This window comes from Macaca fascicularis, chromosome X (genome assembly GCF_037993035.2).
Source record: "Macaca fascicularis isolate 582-1 chromosome X, T2T-MFA8v1.1".
Taxonomy (NCBI): domain Eukaryota; kingdom Metazoa; phylum Chordata; class Mammalia; order Primates; family Cercopithecidae; genus Macaca; species Macaca fascicularis.
The window spans coordinates 113,274,126-113,290,813 of record NC_088395.1 but is presented as its reverse complement, the minus strand read 5'-3'; the positions used below and the strand labels follow the sequence as shown (position 1 = coordinate 113,290,813).

The 16,688-nt window shown below is 39.9% G+C and overlaps 2 protein-coding genes across 3 annotated transcripts in view; both read right to left on the bottom strand.

The window, feature by feature from the left end:
• Window positions 1-459: 459 nt before the first annotated feature.
• On the bottom strand, window positions 460-2,797 carry LOC123570883 (endogenous retrovirus group K member 8 Gag polyprotein-like). The gene is made up of 2 exons (XM_045383323.3): window positions 1,930-2,797; window positions 460-1,846 (listed from the first exon to the last, which is right to left on the bottom strand). Exon 2 carries the CDS (start codon window positions 1,830-1,832, stop codon window positions 930-932), a length of 903 nt encoding a protein of 300 aa, XP_045239258.2. The 5' UTR covers window positions 1,833-1,846; window positions 1,930-2,797; the 3' UTR covers window positions 460-929.
• Window positions 2,798-8,045: 5,248 nt separating this feature from the next.
• Window positions 8,046-16,688, bottom strand: part of RADX (RPA1 related single stranded DNA binding protein, X-linked) — a 76,807-nt gene continuing 68,164 nt past the window's right edge. For both annotated transcript variants that reach the window (XM_005594282.4, XM_045383383.3), the window contains one exon: window positions 8,046-9,336. In XM_005594282.4, coding sequence (XP_005594339.1) covers window positions 9,206-9,336 — 131 coding nt within the window. In that variant the 3' untranslated portion in view covers window positions 8,046-9,205. The remainder of the gene's footprint in view (window positions 9,337-16,688) is intronic.

The following is a 16,688-nucleotide window of genomic DNA, read 5'->3' as shown; positions in this document are numbered from 1 at the left end:
TTCCTTAACTAAATTCTTTAAAGCCTTAAGTCTTTCTTTAGATAATGGCCACTGTTCCACCCAAACAGGAGTTGTAGTTTTCCACTTCAATTGTAAAGCTTGAGGCTTGTGGACAGTGGCTAAGAGTTTAAAGGATTGTAGCCCATTTTGAACATCATATTTTTGGCAGCTGAAGAAATATGAGGAATGCTTAAAAAGGCACCAAATTGTTGTAAAAGATCGCGGCCCCAAATACAATATAAAAGAACACTTTTCTTTGTTGTCCTTCAGGTCCTACACAGCTTAGGGGCTCGACAGTTTGGTAGACTATAGAAGCAGTACCTAGACCGGATAGAGTAACCGATACTTGTTTCTTTTTCCAATGATCAGGCCATTGAGCCAAACATTATTATATACATCTGCTCCTGTGTCGACTAAGCCCTCAAAAAGTATCCCATTAATTTGCAATGAACATAAAGATTTTTGATCAGAAACTAAAGTTTCCCAGAAAACAGTTTTCCCAGTACTACCGAAACCTCCTTGACGAGACACATTTCCAGATAAGAAAGGAAAAAAAGGCAATAAAAGCAATTATGCAATACGTTCTTCTGCCTCTAGGCGCATAAGTTGTGAGACTTGTACCATAATAAGGATTTCATCAGTAAAATCAGCATCAATTATTCCTGGGACCACCATTAACCCCCGCATAGCGTTGCTACTTTAACCTAGTAAAAGTCCTACATGTCCCTTTGGCAAAGGACCACACACTCCGGTAGCCAACTTATATATTCCTCTATTAGGAGTTAAAGTATAAGGCTGGACAATAGCTAGGTCAGCAGCGGCACTCTGCTTAGTGGCAGCATAAAGCTGAGAAACTGGGGTAGGGTAAGATGTCTTTAAGGAGGACTCGAGGTCATTCCTTGATGTTGTAAGCCACTGCTCACTGGGTACTAGGGTAGGCCTGCATTGTAGTTGTTGGGGCCCCAAGCCTGCGGGCCCCGGCTTCCGTTTCCCGAGAGGGGTGACAGTACATTCCCACTTTTATCAGTTTTTGAACGGCATTCATTGGTCCAATGTCGACCCTTGCCACATCGTTTACACATATTAGATGGTAACCTTTTTTCTTTTAGAGCAGAAAAGCCTAATTTTTTCCGGAATTCCTTTTTAAAATGACCGGGTTTCCCACATTGATAGCATATACCTTGTTTAGAATTGCCTTTTAAAGCCTTAGAAAGTGCCCCAGCAAACAATTGAGCATTGTAAATAGCTCCTCCAACACCTGCACAAGCCCGAATGTATTCATCTAAATTAGCCCCACTAGCTTTCAGAGGACGCAGCAATTTTTGGCACTCAGGATTAGCACTCTCAAAAGCCAGAGTATCCAAAAGAATTTTAGCAGCAGGGCCTGAACCTACAGTCTTTAATACAGCATCTTGAAGATGGGCTACAAAATCTGGATATGGCCCTGTGGCTCCTTGTAGGATCTTTACAAAAGATAAAGAAGTTTTACCCGCTATTTCAACCTTAGTCCACGCTTTTAAAAACAAGGCTTTAATCTGAGTGAGAGCAATATCATCTAGGCCTGCCTGAGCATTAAGAGTGGCGTATTGTCCTGAACCCGTAAGCTGCTCTTCAGTAGGTCCTGGGGGATTTCGCATAGCATTTTTTCTAGCTTGTACTCTTGCTTTTTCCCACCACCAACTTTTTAATTGAAGCCATTGCGAACGATCAAGGACAGCCTGTCCCAACGTTTCCCAGTCAATAGGAATCATCATATGTTCTGAAGAGAAGGAATCGAGAAGGCCAAGGACAAACGGTGATTGAGGTCCATAATTAGAAATTGCAGCTTTCATTTCTTTCAAAAATTTAAATTGTAGGGCTGTAAAAGTCACATTCTGGCCACCGTTTGGGAACTGAGCATTGGGGCCGAAAGCAGCCCGTGTTATTGGGAATAAATCTAATTCCTCGAAATCACCCTTTTCCTTCTATTCCTTCTTTTCTCCTACAGGAGGAAGAGGCACAGAGAAAACCTGACCTGACATAGACAAAGAGGTTGGAGGTGGAGGCAAAGGGAAATCCTTTTAGCATAAGGGAAGGTAACAGGGAAGGCTCATGGCGGAGAGATAGGAGAAACAGGAGCAGCGGTATCTTGCAATTTTAACAACTGTTGTAACATCTCTAAAATGTCCTGCAAATCAGAATTTCCTTCAGATGAAGGAGGCATTAGCTCTTTTTCCAATTCCTTGTCCTCAATAACCGGGACATAAACATGTTCCTCTCTAAGATCATTCCTCTCTAAACCTTCAGATGCCTCACCTCCTGTGGCAGTATCGCCATGCTCCGAGTCAGTTTCAAGTAACTCTAATGCCTGAGTAATGGAATTACACAAAGTCCACAAAGTCAGAGGCATCGTTTGCCCCCACTGATGAGCTCGACGCAGGACTTTAACCACTTGTAACCATTCCTTTCGATTTAACTGCACTTTGGTTTGATATTGAAACCAATAACAATGTTGTTCAACATGGGCAAACAATCACTTCAAAGCCTTATGCTCCTTAACTAACTTCTACTCCTATAGACATCAACAGTCCCTGGAGTAACCGCAAATATTCAGAGGCCAGAGAGGTGGAATTCCCCATAATTTTCCCGTGGGTCCCCCTTTCTTTATTTACCTGCCTGGGGTGTTCCCCCTCCAGTTCCTTGCTCTCGTGGAGCCACGGACCCTGCTCGCTGCGCCAGATGTTGGGGTCCGCGTGTTTCCTAAACAAAGGAATGAACACACAAGACAACACAAGACAAGACAAACATGGTGGCCGCCCCGAATGGCGCGCTCCGCTTTATTTTATACAGTCGTTTGTGGAATGTTGCCAAGTCACAAGACACATCGTTGTTTTTCTGACCTTTCCCTGACTTTCTGGATTTTCAAGATGTTTACATATAAACAGGCCCCCAACGCCCTGCTTCGTTTGCAAGAGCAGGACTTATTGGGAACGCCCTGCTTGTTTGCAAGAGCAGGACTTGTCGGAACGCCCTGCTTCGTTTGCGAGAGCAGGACTTATGGGGAACACCCTGTTTGTGAGCACGTAGTCCCCTACATGCTGGGTCAGATCTGAAGCAAACACAGCACTGGGTTTTGCCCAAGACCCATGGTGACCATTCCTGGCAACCACCTATGTTTACTCAAGACCCTAGGGCTTTACAATTAACAAGTGGCAAATGCAGCCAGGCTTATGTCCTTCCCTTCCGGGTGGCAAGTTCTTCACCCAATCCTGGGAGGGTCCAGAGATGCTATCCAGGAACCAAGGGCTGGGGTTGGGACCTTAGGAGTCTACCTGGTGCTCTATTCTACTGAAGCTGATGTGGTACCCAAGTTGCAAGACCAAATATTTTTTACCCTTTCCTCCACTTTTCTCAAACCGAGGAGTCTTTTCCTGTGGCTATCACCACCCCAGGCTGTGGCAAGTACTGCCTGGCTACCGCTGATGTTTAACAGCCAAGGACTCTTCTGTCAGCCTGTGGTAAATACTTCCAGGTCTGGGTCTCTCCCTTAAGGGCACTGGCTCCCCTCTGGTCCAGGGAAGGTCCAGAAATACTGTCCAGGAGCAAAGGCCTGGTATCAGGAACTCTAGGAGCCTGCTTGGTGCTCTACCCCAATGTGACTGAGCTGGCGCCCAAGCTGCAAGACAAAGTCCCTTTACTCTTCCCTCTCCTTTCCTCAAGCAGAGTCTCTCCCTGTAGCCACCACAGCTGGGAATGTGCTGGGTCACACCTGAAGCCAGCATGTCTCTGAGTCTCACCCATGGCACACAGTGAGTACTGCCTGGCTACCACTGCTGATTATTCAGGACCCAAGGCCCCTTTAGTCAGCAGGTGATAAATCCTGCTAGTACAGTGCCTTTCCCTTCTAGGCAGCAGGTTACCTTCTGGCCCAGAGTGTGTCTAGAGATGTTATCTGGTAGCTGAGACCTGGAATGGAAGCCTCAACACTCTGCCCGGTGCCTTATCCTACTTTGACTGAACTAGTATCAAAGTTGCAAGACAAAGTCCTCTTTACTCTCCCCTCTCCTCTCCTTAAGCAGAAGGAAGGGGTCTCTCCTGCAGCTGTAAGCAGCACTGCCTAAGGTTGGGGAAGGGGTGATGCAAGCACGCCCTTGGCTGCCTTTGCCAGTGTCTCACTGCCTGTGAAACCTGCACAGCACTGTTGCTTGCCCAGGAATTGCAGTCCTTGTGGCATAGACTGCCTTTCGTTTATTTAGGACTCCAGAGAACTTCAGCCTGTGGTGGTGGAACCTGCTGGAACTCAGGGTCTTACCACTGGGATGGAGGATTCACCCTGGCTAGGGCTGTTCTAAATGCTCCCTCTGTGAGCACTGGCTGAATTCTGCCCTGTGTTGCTTTCTTCTGTGACAGGGCAGCACTGAGTTCCGATGCAAAGTCCCACAATCACTGCACTCTCCCTCCCCCATTCACACAGATTCTCTGTCCACACCACGTGGTTGCTGCTGGTGAATGGGTGGTGTAGGCAATTCAAGACTGTCTTTTCTACCCTCTTCAGTGCCTCCTTCCTTAATATGTTAGAATCAGGTACTGTGATCACTTGCCTGATTTTTGGTTCCTATAAAGGTGTTTTTGTGTGGATAGTTGTTCAGTTTTGTGTACTGTTGTGCGTATAACTGGTGGAGTCTTCTTTTTGACCATCTTCCTAGGCTTCCCCCTGAAGTACATGATGTTATGGTAACCATCATCATATATGGTGCACACAAGTGCTTTTACATTTTCCTTTTATGGTTTTCAGAGAGTCATAACTAGCAAATATAATTTTAAATTGTTTTTAAAAAATTGTGGTTGAGTAGAATTAGTCCTAAAATAATAAACACCCATCAATACAATTTTCTTTCTTTTTTTTAACTCTTAAGGTAATTTGCTGGAAGGAGAATGGTCTAAGTTCTTATTCAGTGTTTTTGGTTTGTCTGTGGAACACTTACATTAGGATCCCTTGGAAGCTCATTAAAATGAAAGTTCTTGGGTCCCACCCTCCATCATCTTGAATCAAAATCTGAGGGGAAACCTAGGAACTTGCTTTTTAAATAAGCTCTCCAGGTAATTTCTATGCACTTTAAGAACTATAGATCATACCACTTCTACATGATGTATAGTAACTGGATCTAGTTCTGGTTTTGACAAATGAGTTGCTGTCATTTCATTTTATTTATTTATTTATTTATTTATTTATTTATTTATTTATGTTTTATTATACTTTATGTTCTAGGGTACATGTGCACAATGTGCAGGTTTGTTACATATGTATACATGTGTCATGTTGGTGTGCTGCACCCGTTAACTCATCATTTACATTAGGTATATCTCCTAATGCTATCCCTCCCCGCTTCTCCCACCCTACAGCAGGCCCCAGTGTGTGATGTTCCCCTTCCTGTGTCCAAGTGTTCTCATTGTTCAATTCCCAGCTATGAGTGAGAACATGCAGTGTTTGGTTTTCTGTTCTTGCGATAGTTTACTGAGAATGATGGTTTCCAGCTGCATCCATGTCCCTACAAAGGACATGAACTCATCCTTGAGCCTCAACTCCCAATCTATAAATGTTTGATGTTTACTTTTACTTTAGGTGGTACTCTGAACATTTATGGAGCATCTCACAACCCAAAACTTTCCACAAGTGCCAACTGTGCAATAACTAGTATCATATCCTTGGGAAAATAAAAATCTCTCTGGGTTGTTTTCTTCATTTGCACAATAAGCAAGGTTAGACTAGGATTTATCTATAATTTTCCAAATGAAACACACTAGAACTCTGTGAAAAAGTTGTTTACAAATTACCAATTTCTAATGTTTTCCTTCCCAGCAGCACAATTCATAATAAAGCTGCATTAAGAGTACATGAAATTACAGTGCCTAAATAGGAGGTCAGTTCAAAGCATTGTGTGATGCTTGAGCTCTAATAAAACTAACAAATCCTTGAAACGGTGCTATATACCAATGGTTTGCAAAGTTATTTGCACATTAAAATCCATTAAAATCACCTGGGGATCTTTTAACTACTCCAGTGCCCAGGCCACACCCCAATTAGAGGTGCATCTCAGGCACAGTAATTATGAAGTTTTCCAGGTGATACCAATATGAAACTAAGTTTTAGAACCACTACTATATATTGCTGTCAAAATTTAACATTACTAGACTTTTTCAACTACTTGTACTTAATATTATGTACCTTAATGAAAGTTCTTATTACTTTTAAAATCTGTATTTTAACTGTAACAATAAAATCTGCATTTAATGTTACCTTTAAAATTTATATTGAATATATCTACCTCTCTCAATATTATTTGTTACCTACCTGGTCTCCTTGCTTTCACCTTTGCCTCCTGCATTTGTAGAATACGGGCTTAACTTCTGTTTGGATATTCAAAATAATAGTGCCTTAAAGAAAATAGAAGTTTATTTTTTGTCTCATGTAACAGCCAAAACTGTGGTAAGCAGTGTACAAAGCTGGTATGGCAGCTCCACAATGACAGGGACCTCGGCTCCTAATAGCTGGTTGCTCTGCCATCCCTAGGGTGTTGCTCTTCTCTGCATGATCCACAATGTCTCATGATTTTGCTCACTTTATAGCTAGCAGGAAGTAGGGGGCGGACGGAAATAAAGCATTCCCTCTTAACCTTTGAGGAAAAGGTTCCAAAACTGTACATATCACATATGCTCACTCCCATTGGTCAGGACTTGGTCATACGGCCTACTTAGCTACAAAGGAAGCAGAGAAAGGTATTCTTTATTCTAGGTAGCTTTGTTCCCAGATAAATGTTGGGAGATCTAGAAGAAGAGAACAGGTATTAGGGTACATCTATTATAGCAGTCTCTGCCAACCTCCTTATAATCCGTTCTCCTTCCAGCAGACAGTGATCATTCTAAAACAGGAATTGAATCACAGCATATACTAGCCACAAATCTTTCAATGGCTTCCCAGTGCTTTAAAGATACAAACTTAAACTCAAGTCTTTGCCATGGCCTATAAGACGGTATAGTCTGTAAGAGCCCTTGTCTATCTGCTTGTCTCATCTTGTATCTCACTTTCTGCACTCCAGCCATATCAGTCCTTATTCAATTCTCAAACATATCTTTTGCTGCATGTCCTTTATACCTCAAGTTCACTTCCTCAGGAAAAACTTTCCTAGTGCCCCCCACTTTGTTAAAAAGCTCTAATATATATCACATGTTTCCATTGACACATTTGTCTCACTTATTTGTGCAATTATTTGGATGTGTTTCTCCTCCATGAGACTTTCAAGTTCCATGAGAATAGGTGCCTTGTTTATTTTTGCTTGTATTGTATTGTGTTCAGTGCTAGGCATGGAGTGGACACTCAAAGATTTCAATATAAGCTGCAATACTTTAGCTCATTATTTCATGAGCCCCATGGCATAGAATTTATCGTGTAGTGATCTAATATAATAATAGAAATTGTATTATTATTTAAACATTTTACTTTTTCTATTTTCTAGATGCAGGGGTCTTACCATGTTGCCCAGGCTGGTCTCGAACTTCTAAGCTCAAGCAATCCACTCATCTTGGCCTCCCAAAGTGCTGGGATTACAGGCGTGAGCCACCATGCCCAGCCTCAAACATTTTACTTTTTGCTCGAATTAGAATTTAAAGAAATAGACTTTGGAATATAAGCTTGACCTTACCATTAAATTGTCTTTACTAATTTACATTAAGTCATTTAGTCTCTTTCTCTTTCAGTTTCCCATCTACAAAACAGATATTAAAACCTCGTTAGGGGCAACTTCTAGATCTGAAGCTACTAGAAGTCAGGTACAATAACCTTAGAATAACATCAGAGGTACTTGAGTTCTTTTAGGGATATTGCTTGATTTTCAAAAATATGCATATATTTTTTCGAAAAACTAATATAGTTCAGATTTGTTTGACAACAGTCTTTAAATCCATATGAAAGAATCATCTTGGCTCATTTACTAAGTATATATTTTGGCCAAAAATATGAAGGAAACACATCAAATTCATTCAAAATGAGACAGAAGACCAAAAAGTTATTGCATTTTAACTTCTTTAATAATTCACTCAAAACGGTAACACGAGAGGAATCCACTATTTTAATTAACATTTACACAGAATTATAAAGAATAAAAGACTGAACACATTTATGAACAAACTGCAGTATGTCTTTAGGTTCATAGGCTGCCCAACACATTTAAAGCGTATAGCAAATGAAGTCACAGAACTATAGGGCTACAAGGAAATTCCACAAGTTTATAGCTTAACTGGAATCAGATTTATCTTGATACAGAATAATCTATAAACTCATTTAGTGGTCATTTTGTCTCATCTAACAAATCACACAGATGTCAACCACAGGGCCTTGCAAATGCAGAGTGGCCATTTACCTTTAAAATGAAGTATTATAGACAACCAGAATAAAATCAATTCCCATATTTACTATTTTCCATTTTCAATATGAGCAGTTGGAATTTCACTATTTAAACTCACATTACATATACTGAAACTACAAATGAATACAGCAAGAATATAGACATACTGCAGCCTTTGACTTTGACATCAACACGCTGGTTAAAATACTGAGAAATTCGAACCACACAAAGTCACAAAATGAAGTGGAAAAACCTTAAGACCATTTAATTTAGCATGCTTATTTTGCAGCTGAGCAAGCTAAGGACCAGGGGGCAACTAGACCCTAATAATGTGTACTTTTGAAAATGATACAAACTACCTTGGTTGTGAGAAGTGCAGGTTGACCACTTTAGGAGAATAGTCTTCAAACTGACAATTCAAAATTTCCCATTACATGTGAATAAAATTGGAAAGATGTTAAATCTCCATGGAAAGTTACTCTTGTAAATTAGGATGCCTTATACTGAGGCCTTAGAATGAAGTACACTTCACAGATGGAATAGTGAACATAAATTATTACAAGTCAAGATAATAGTCATATTAGTAAGGTAAGCAAGGTAAATTTCCTTATACACAAAAATTATTTTGATGACCTTTTTCAATAATGAATCTAAAATGAAGTGTTTTAGTCCCCTAAACACAAGACGAACATAAAACTGCTTAATAACTTTAGAGCTCATGTAATATTCTTGCTGAAAACAGTTACTGAAATTACCAGCAAAATGACAGAATATCTTTAAAGCAGTACACTCATATAATCTGTAATAATTCCATTCGCTAACTTTTAAGAAGTATTCTCTGGACTATAAATTTTGTGCAAATAGACTTCCACTTTATTATTACCCAAATTACAGATATCCAAGATACCGACAATATGCACTCTATCCAGTTCAGTTGCCGCTTTTATAATATCACCTAAAAGTAAAAAGCAGATGGTAAGTACTGTAACGTAGTTAAATATTTACTTGACTTTAGTATCACATAAGCTGTTAATTTTTTCTTATAATATTAACACCGTGCCTCATCCTCTCCCTCTTCCCTCCAATTTATTACATGCATTTACCAAAATTATATGGCAACTTCTGCAGATAAAGGTGAACACATCAAACAGATATACCAACAATGTCAAGGCATGAACTGGTATTCAAAAGCCATATTTAGTTTTTGGGTTTTTGTTTTGTTCTTGGTGAAGCAAAATAAATCCACATATCTTCAAGGTCATTTATAAGGTTCCAAATAAATAGCTTATTGGTATACTTCAAATAAATGCAAAGATAAAGTTTTCTATTTTGAAATTCAATTATCAATATTTTTGTAAATCTATAAGCCATAAAGCAAAACTGTATTTACATTGTATATTTTAATTGCATAAATATATGTATACATATGTGTATATGTGTAACTGATGCATCTTTTAAAGTGTATTTCCTTTAAAATGGCTTTATTAATTAAAACTTAGCTTTGGATACTCTTGAGAAACTCTATGAAAAATGGATCAGGTCTCCAGTAAGACAATTTGCTTCTCAGGAAAAAAAAAAAAAAAAAAAGGATCAGGTGAGTGACATGGCAGAGTAACGAGTTCCAGGGTTCTGTCCTTCCGTAAAGCATCTTATAAGCTGACAAAAACTCTTAGAATAAATTTTTGCAGAACTCTAGAATCTACACAAAAATTTAGAGCAACTAGGGAAAAATTAATAAAGAAAGAAACTGCTACATGATGGGTAGAGGGTGCTGTGGTGTTTTAAATTGCCTGCCTGCCACTCCTCACTCCGCAGATAAGGGGAAGCCATGAAGATGGCTGCTTGCACTTCTGCTGCAGGTTGCTAGTACCAAAGGGGGCAATGAAGACCTTATTCTCCAAGATGTGGTCATGTGTTCTCATCTTTACAGTAGCTCCCTCAAGGACAGATGCAAGGGTTTACTTTTGTTTTACCCAGTTTGGAGCATTCCCACAGCTGGGATGGCTTTTCTGGTGGTGACATTGCTGAACACATTTAAAGACAAAAATACTAGCCAGTGCAGTTGGGCAGGTTATAAAGTTGGGACAAGCAATAAGCAAACCAAAAAATTCTGGGCAGGAAGAAGCTGAGAAATGATATATATGGTAGAATGTGGGCTTTAAAAGCTTCTGTGTACAACGGAAAATCAAGAAGGCCACATGCATACCCAGGGTAGACATATGGTGAAAAAAAGGCTGAGAATACTCATCATTCATCTGTGGCTGACCTTCATGCTCTGAGCGAGCAGGAAGTGAAGGCTAAGGCAGAATTGTAAATGGCCTGGCTAAGTGTCGAAGGAGTGCCACCACTCTGGGTCAATCTGCAAAAACTGGGAGAACATATTTTTTCTTTTTCATTTCTTGGCTCCAGGTGTTTAAGGAAACTGTCAAAACACTAGCTGACTACTACTAAGATAATGCGTCACAGACTTTAGTGGCTACACGTAAAAATACTTTATTTTCAATGTAAGAAAATGAAAACATTTGGAGGTTAAGTAACAAGCAAAGTCACATGGTGATTTTTATCCAGACAAGCTGGCATGAAGGTATATGCTTTTAACCTTTTATGCTAGAGCTACATCTCTAAAAAACTGTGCTAAAATATAGTAGTAGATCCAGGTTTTGTGAGAACCCAAGGGTATACTATTTGGGGGCGCTTTTTAATGAAAAAATACAAGATATGTAAGAATGCCAAATGGGTTATAGAAGGGATTTGTGCAAATTTAGGCTACATTAGCATCACAGTAAATTCATCTCTGCTAGACTTATCAAAAGATCTAATTAGTGATTTAAAATTGTGTAAGTTCACTTAATCATAATGATTACAACTGATAGTACTATATAATTTTCTTTTGCCTTGAATGGGGTGGACTTTAATCCAGATGCTTTGGAAAGATTTCAAGATCTTGAGATCTGATGCTAACAGTAACAACCTAAACCTTGATCATTCTGTTACCATATTTTGACTTTTATGAACAATGACTTACTCCTATCCACAACATGAAATATAAATAAGTCTTCTGTTCAGGTAATTCTGCCTAGTTGTGTATGACAACTTCTAGCTGTGAATGACAACTTCTCTATGCCTCAATTTGCTTATCTAGTACCTACATCATAGGGTGTTTTGAGGATTAAACACACAAAAAGCATTTAGAATGGTAGTTGACACATAGCAAGCATTCAATTAAATATTAGCAGTGATTATTTTTACTTAAGGAAACCTATTATGAAATTAGGATAGTATTTATATCATAAAAATTCTTTAAAAAGGGCTATAGATTTTACCTATAAAACGAGCTTCTCTTCAGTTCATTTTAAATTGCTAGAATTACAAAAACTGTACATTTTAGGAACTTTACAAATGCATAAGGTAAGTGTGACAAAGGCAACACTATGTGTTCTCCACTCCATTTCCTCTCTTTGGTCACAGGAAAAAACAAAGTGTCCTGGCTTCCCTTGTAGCTAGGCTGGGATCATGTAACTTAGTTCTTGCAAATGAGAATGCAAGTAGAAGTAATGTGTCAATTCTGGTCCAGTGTAATTAAAAGCCTTCATCTTCTTCTTCTTCTGCCCTGACAACCCTAGAAACCATTTCTTCCTGCTTGGGCAGCAACAAGATGGAAGCAGACTGGATTCCTGAATTGCTGCTGGGAAGAGAGCTGATGACAGATTGCATCAGACTTGAGCAAGAAATAAACTTCTTGAGTTAAAGTCTCTGTGACTTTAGAGTTGTTTTGTAATTGAGCATAGTCCAATAGATATTGTAATACAGTGTGGTATTCCTGTCTCTGAAACTAATAAGGGAAACCTTGATTACCTAGAGAATAATAAAATTGTTTTCTTTGATGTGTTAAAACACTTCCATATTATGCTGTACTTCTAAAATGATATCCTTGGACTTCAAAGTTAAAGATGACACCAAGTAGGATATCATATCAGTAATCGGTATTCAATAAATGACTTGGGATAAATGGCTATTTGGAAAAAAAAAATATGAAGCTGGATCCCTATCTCACTTTATTTATTTATTTATTTATTTATTTATTTATTTATTTATTTATTTGTTTGAGATGGAGTCACGTTCTGTTGCCAGGCTGGAGTGCAGTGGTGAGATCTCGGCTCACTGCAACCTCCACCTCCTGGGTTCAAGCGATTCTCCTGCCTTAGCCTCCCGAGTAGCTGGGACTACAGGCATGCACCCCCACGCCTGGCTAATTTTTGTATTTTTAGTAGAGATGGGGTTTCACCATGTTGGCCAGGATGGTCTCGATCTCTTGACCTTGTGATCCGCCCAACTCGGCCTCCCAAAGTGCTGGGACTACAGGCATGAGCCACCGCACCTGGCCAAGGATCCCTATCTCATTCTTTACACAAAAATAAATTCTAAATGGATTAAAAGTTTAAGTTGTAAAGATGAAGCCATATCAACACCCCCCAAATTGAATTCAGAAATGGGCAAAGCATTTGAATAGATATTTCTCCAAAGAAGACAAACGAATGACCAATAAGCACATGAAAAGATGCTTAACACATAATTAGTAATTAGGGAAAAACAAATCAAAACCACAATGAGATACCATTTCACATCCATTAGGATCACTGTTGTCAAAACAACAACAACAACAAAACAAAACAAGTGCTGGTGAAGATGTGGAGAAATTGGAATCCTCATGCATTGCTGGTGGGAATGTAAAATAGTGCAGCTGCCATGGGAAAGCTTGGCAGTTCCTCAAAAAGTTAAACATAGAATAACCATTTAATCCAGCAATTCCTCTACTGGGTATGTATCCAAAGGAAATGAAATCAAGTTGAGGGATTGGAGGCAGAGAAGGAGGGTGGAATAGAAGACTCCACCAATTGTCCCCCACCCCTCCCCTGGCAAGGACATTAATTGAACAATTATCTACACACACAAAAAAGCACCTTCATGTGAATCAAAAATCAGGTGAGCACTCACAGTACCTGGTTTTAACTTCATATCACTGAAAGAGGCACTTAAGAGGTAGAAAAAACACTCCTGAATCACCAATACCTACAGCAGAAAGCAAAACTGGACCAAAATCAGCTGATGCCTGCCCATGGATGGAGCATTGAAACCAGCTCTAGCCAGACGGGAATCACTAATCCCAGTGGTCCACAAGCCTCAGCACCACGGGCTAAAGTATTCTGAGGTCCTAAATAAACCGGGAAGGCAGTTTAGGCTATAAGGACTGCAGCTCCTAGGAGAGTCCTAGTGCTGAACTGGGCTCAGAGACAGTGTACCAGGGGTGGGGTGTGTGTGTGTGTGTGTGCGCCGGGGGGTGGAGAGGGGAGACACAACCTACTGAGACATTAGTCAGGGTGGCTAAGGAAGTGCTGGCATCACTCCTCCCTTAGCCCCAGTCTGCACAGCTCATGGCTCCAAAAGAGGCCCCTTCCTTCTGCTTGAGGAGATGAGAGGGAAGAAATGGGCAAAGCATTTGACAGATATTTATCCAAAGAAGACACAGCAAGATAGGGCACAGCAGGATAGGGCACCAGTAAGAGTAGTAAGAGTCGTGAAGACCTCGTTTCAGGCCTTAGCTCCCAGATGTTATTTCTAGACACGCTCTAGGCCAGGAGGGAACCCAGTGCCTTGAAAGAAAGGATCCAAACCTGGCAGTATTCATCACCTGCTAACTGAAGAGCCCTTGGGCCCTGAATAACCTGCAGTGATACCTCAGGTACTATGTCAAGGATATTGGGTGAGACTCTGAGACTGGCTGGCTTCAGGTGAGACTCAGCACATTCTCAGTTGTGGTGGCTTTCGGGTGAGACTCCATTTACTCACGAAAAGCAGAGGGAAAAGTAAAGGGGACTTTGTCTTGCATGTTAGATACCAGCGTGGACACAGGGAGGTAGAGTGACAAGTGGGCACTTGGGGTTCCTGATTCCAGGACTTGGCTCTTAGATGGTACTTCTGGACCTGCCCTGGGCCAGAGGGGAGCCCACTGTCCTGAAGGGTGAGTCCCAGGCCAGGCAGCATTCACCGCAAGCTGACTGAAGAGCCTATAGGTCTTAAGCAAACATTGGTGGAGGTCTGGCAGTGCTCCCCATAGGCCTGTGGTGGTGATAGCCATGGACGAGGTACCTCCTGCCTTTGGAAAGGGAAGCGAAGAGTGGGAATGACTGTGTCTTGTTTGAAAGTCAGCTCAGCTACAGTACAATACAATACCATGTAGACGTCTAAGATTTTTGACTCTAGTCACTGGCTCCTGGATGTCACCTCTGGACCTGCTTGTGAACTAGAGGAACTAGCTGCACTGAAGGGATTGTCACAGGCCTATCTGGCTTTGCCACCACCTGACTATAGAGCCCTAGGGCATAAGGCAAACATAGGTGATAGCCAGGGAGTGGTTACAGCGGGCCTTGGGCCAGACCCAGAGTGGTCCTGGCTTCAGGTCTGACCCAGCGCAGTCATAGTGGTGGTGGCTACAGGGCAGCTTGTGTCACTCCAGCCCCAGCTTCAAGTGGCTTAGAAAAGAGAGACTATCTTTGGGAGAAAGTCAGGAAGAAAACAAGAGTTTCTGCATGGCAGTTCAGATAATTCTCCTGGATCTTGTCCAAGACCATCACTCAGCCATAGCCATAAAAAGGAATGAAAAACAGGCAAATTTCTGGAGACAGAAAGTGGAATAGCTGTTACCCAGGGATCAGGAGAGGGGAGAATGAGGAGTTACTGTTTAATGGGTGCAGAGTTTCTGTTTGGGATGATTAAAACGTTTTGGAAATGAATAGTGGTGATGGTTGCACAACATTGTAAATGTACTTAGTGTCATTGAATAGTAACTATAAAATGGTTAAAATAGTAAATTTTGATCTGTATGTTTTATCACAATAAAAATGTATCAGATAATGGATGAAGCTCTAAAAGTGCTGGAAAAAGACAGTGAATTTAAAAAATGTAGTCTTGACCAGAGTGATGCCTGAGTATGACATAAAACCAGCAGCCACAAGATAAAAAATCTAGTGTATTTGAGTGCATATGAGTAAAATTACTTCAACAACCAAAACATCCCATTGAAACAATGTCAAACTGGGTAAAAGTCTTTGTAACACATGATAAAAGGTTAATTTCTTTAATATGCAAAGAGAAGTTACAAATTATTAAGGAAAAATAGAGACAAATGAAAGGTAAAACTAGCATAGAAAGTATATAGAAAGAAAAAAATATAAATGGCCAACAAATGTATTAAGATTTTAAAGCTCAGAAATGATTGATGAATGCAAATCAAAATAATAATATATATTTTTGCCTATCTATCCGCCATAGATTAGTAAGACCAATATCTAGTTTTTACAAGGGCATTAGTAAAGTGGCACTCTTGCTTTTGGTTCTAGTGTAAATTAGTATAACCGCTTTAGAGAATCATTTGACAGTATCTACCAAAATTACATATCTCTTGTATAAGTATGCCCTGTGGAATACTATTTAGCCATAAAAAGAATGAAATTATGTCTTTTTTAGGAACATGGGTGGAACATTATCTTAAGTGAAACAAGTGTAAAGATTTTATTGGCACACACACACACACACATAATGGATATTCATGCAGTACTGTTTGTTAACAGCAAAAACATTTGGAAACAATCTAAATGTCTACCAGTAGGAGACTGGTCAAATAAATTTTGGCACATCCACACAGTGGAATACTTTGTAGTTATTAAAAAGAACGAGGTAGCTTTCTATATACTAATATGAAATATGTCAAAGATATACTGTCAAAGGGAAAAAGCTGGCTATAGAACCATATGTTTACTAATTCCATTTTTGCGTATTTATTTGAGAAAGAGAGCAATAGAATACATACTTTCACATGCAAAAATCATTTCTTAAAGAGTTCAGATAATACTGGTTATCTCCTGAGAATAGGTGAGTGAGTTGGTGGAAAGGGCTGGACCTGGGAAGGCAAGGAGGGGAGCTTTCATTTTTACCTGGTACCTTTCTGTAGTATTTGAATTTTTAAATTATTAATGTGTATAGCTTTTGTAATAAAAAAGAAACTACTTTATAAAGAATGTTTGAAAGATGACACTAGTATTATACCATGAGACACTGCATTATATCATTTTGTAACTATTTTTATCTTTCAGTTTAGAATAATGAAAGGAAAGAAAAAGTTTGGAATCGGATCAGGTTTCAAAATCTAGCTTACTCATGCTAGTGAATCTCTCTGATTTTCAGTCCAGTTATCTATAAATAGGGGATAATAAGGTTCACCTTGTGAGATTCTTATTAGGATTAGTTGTA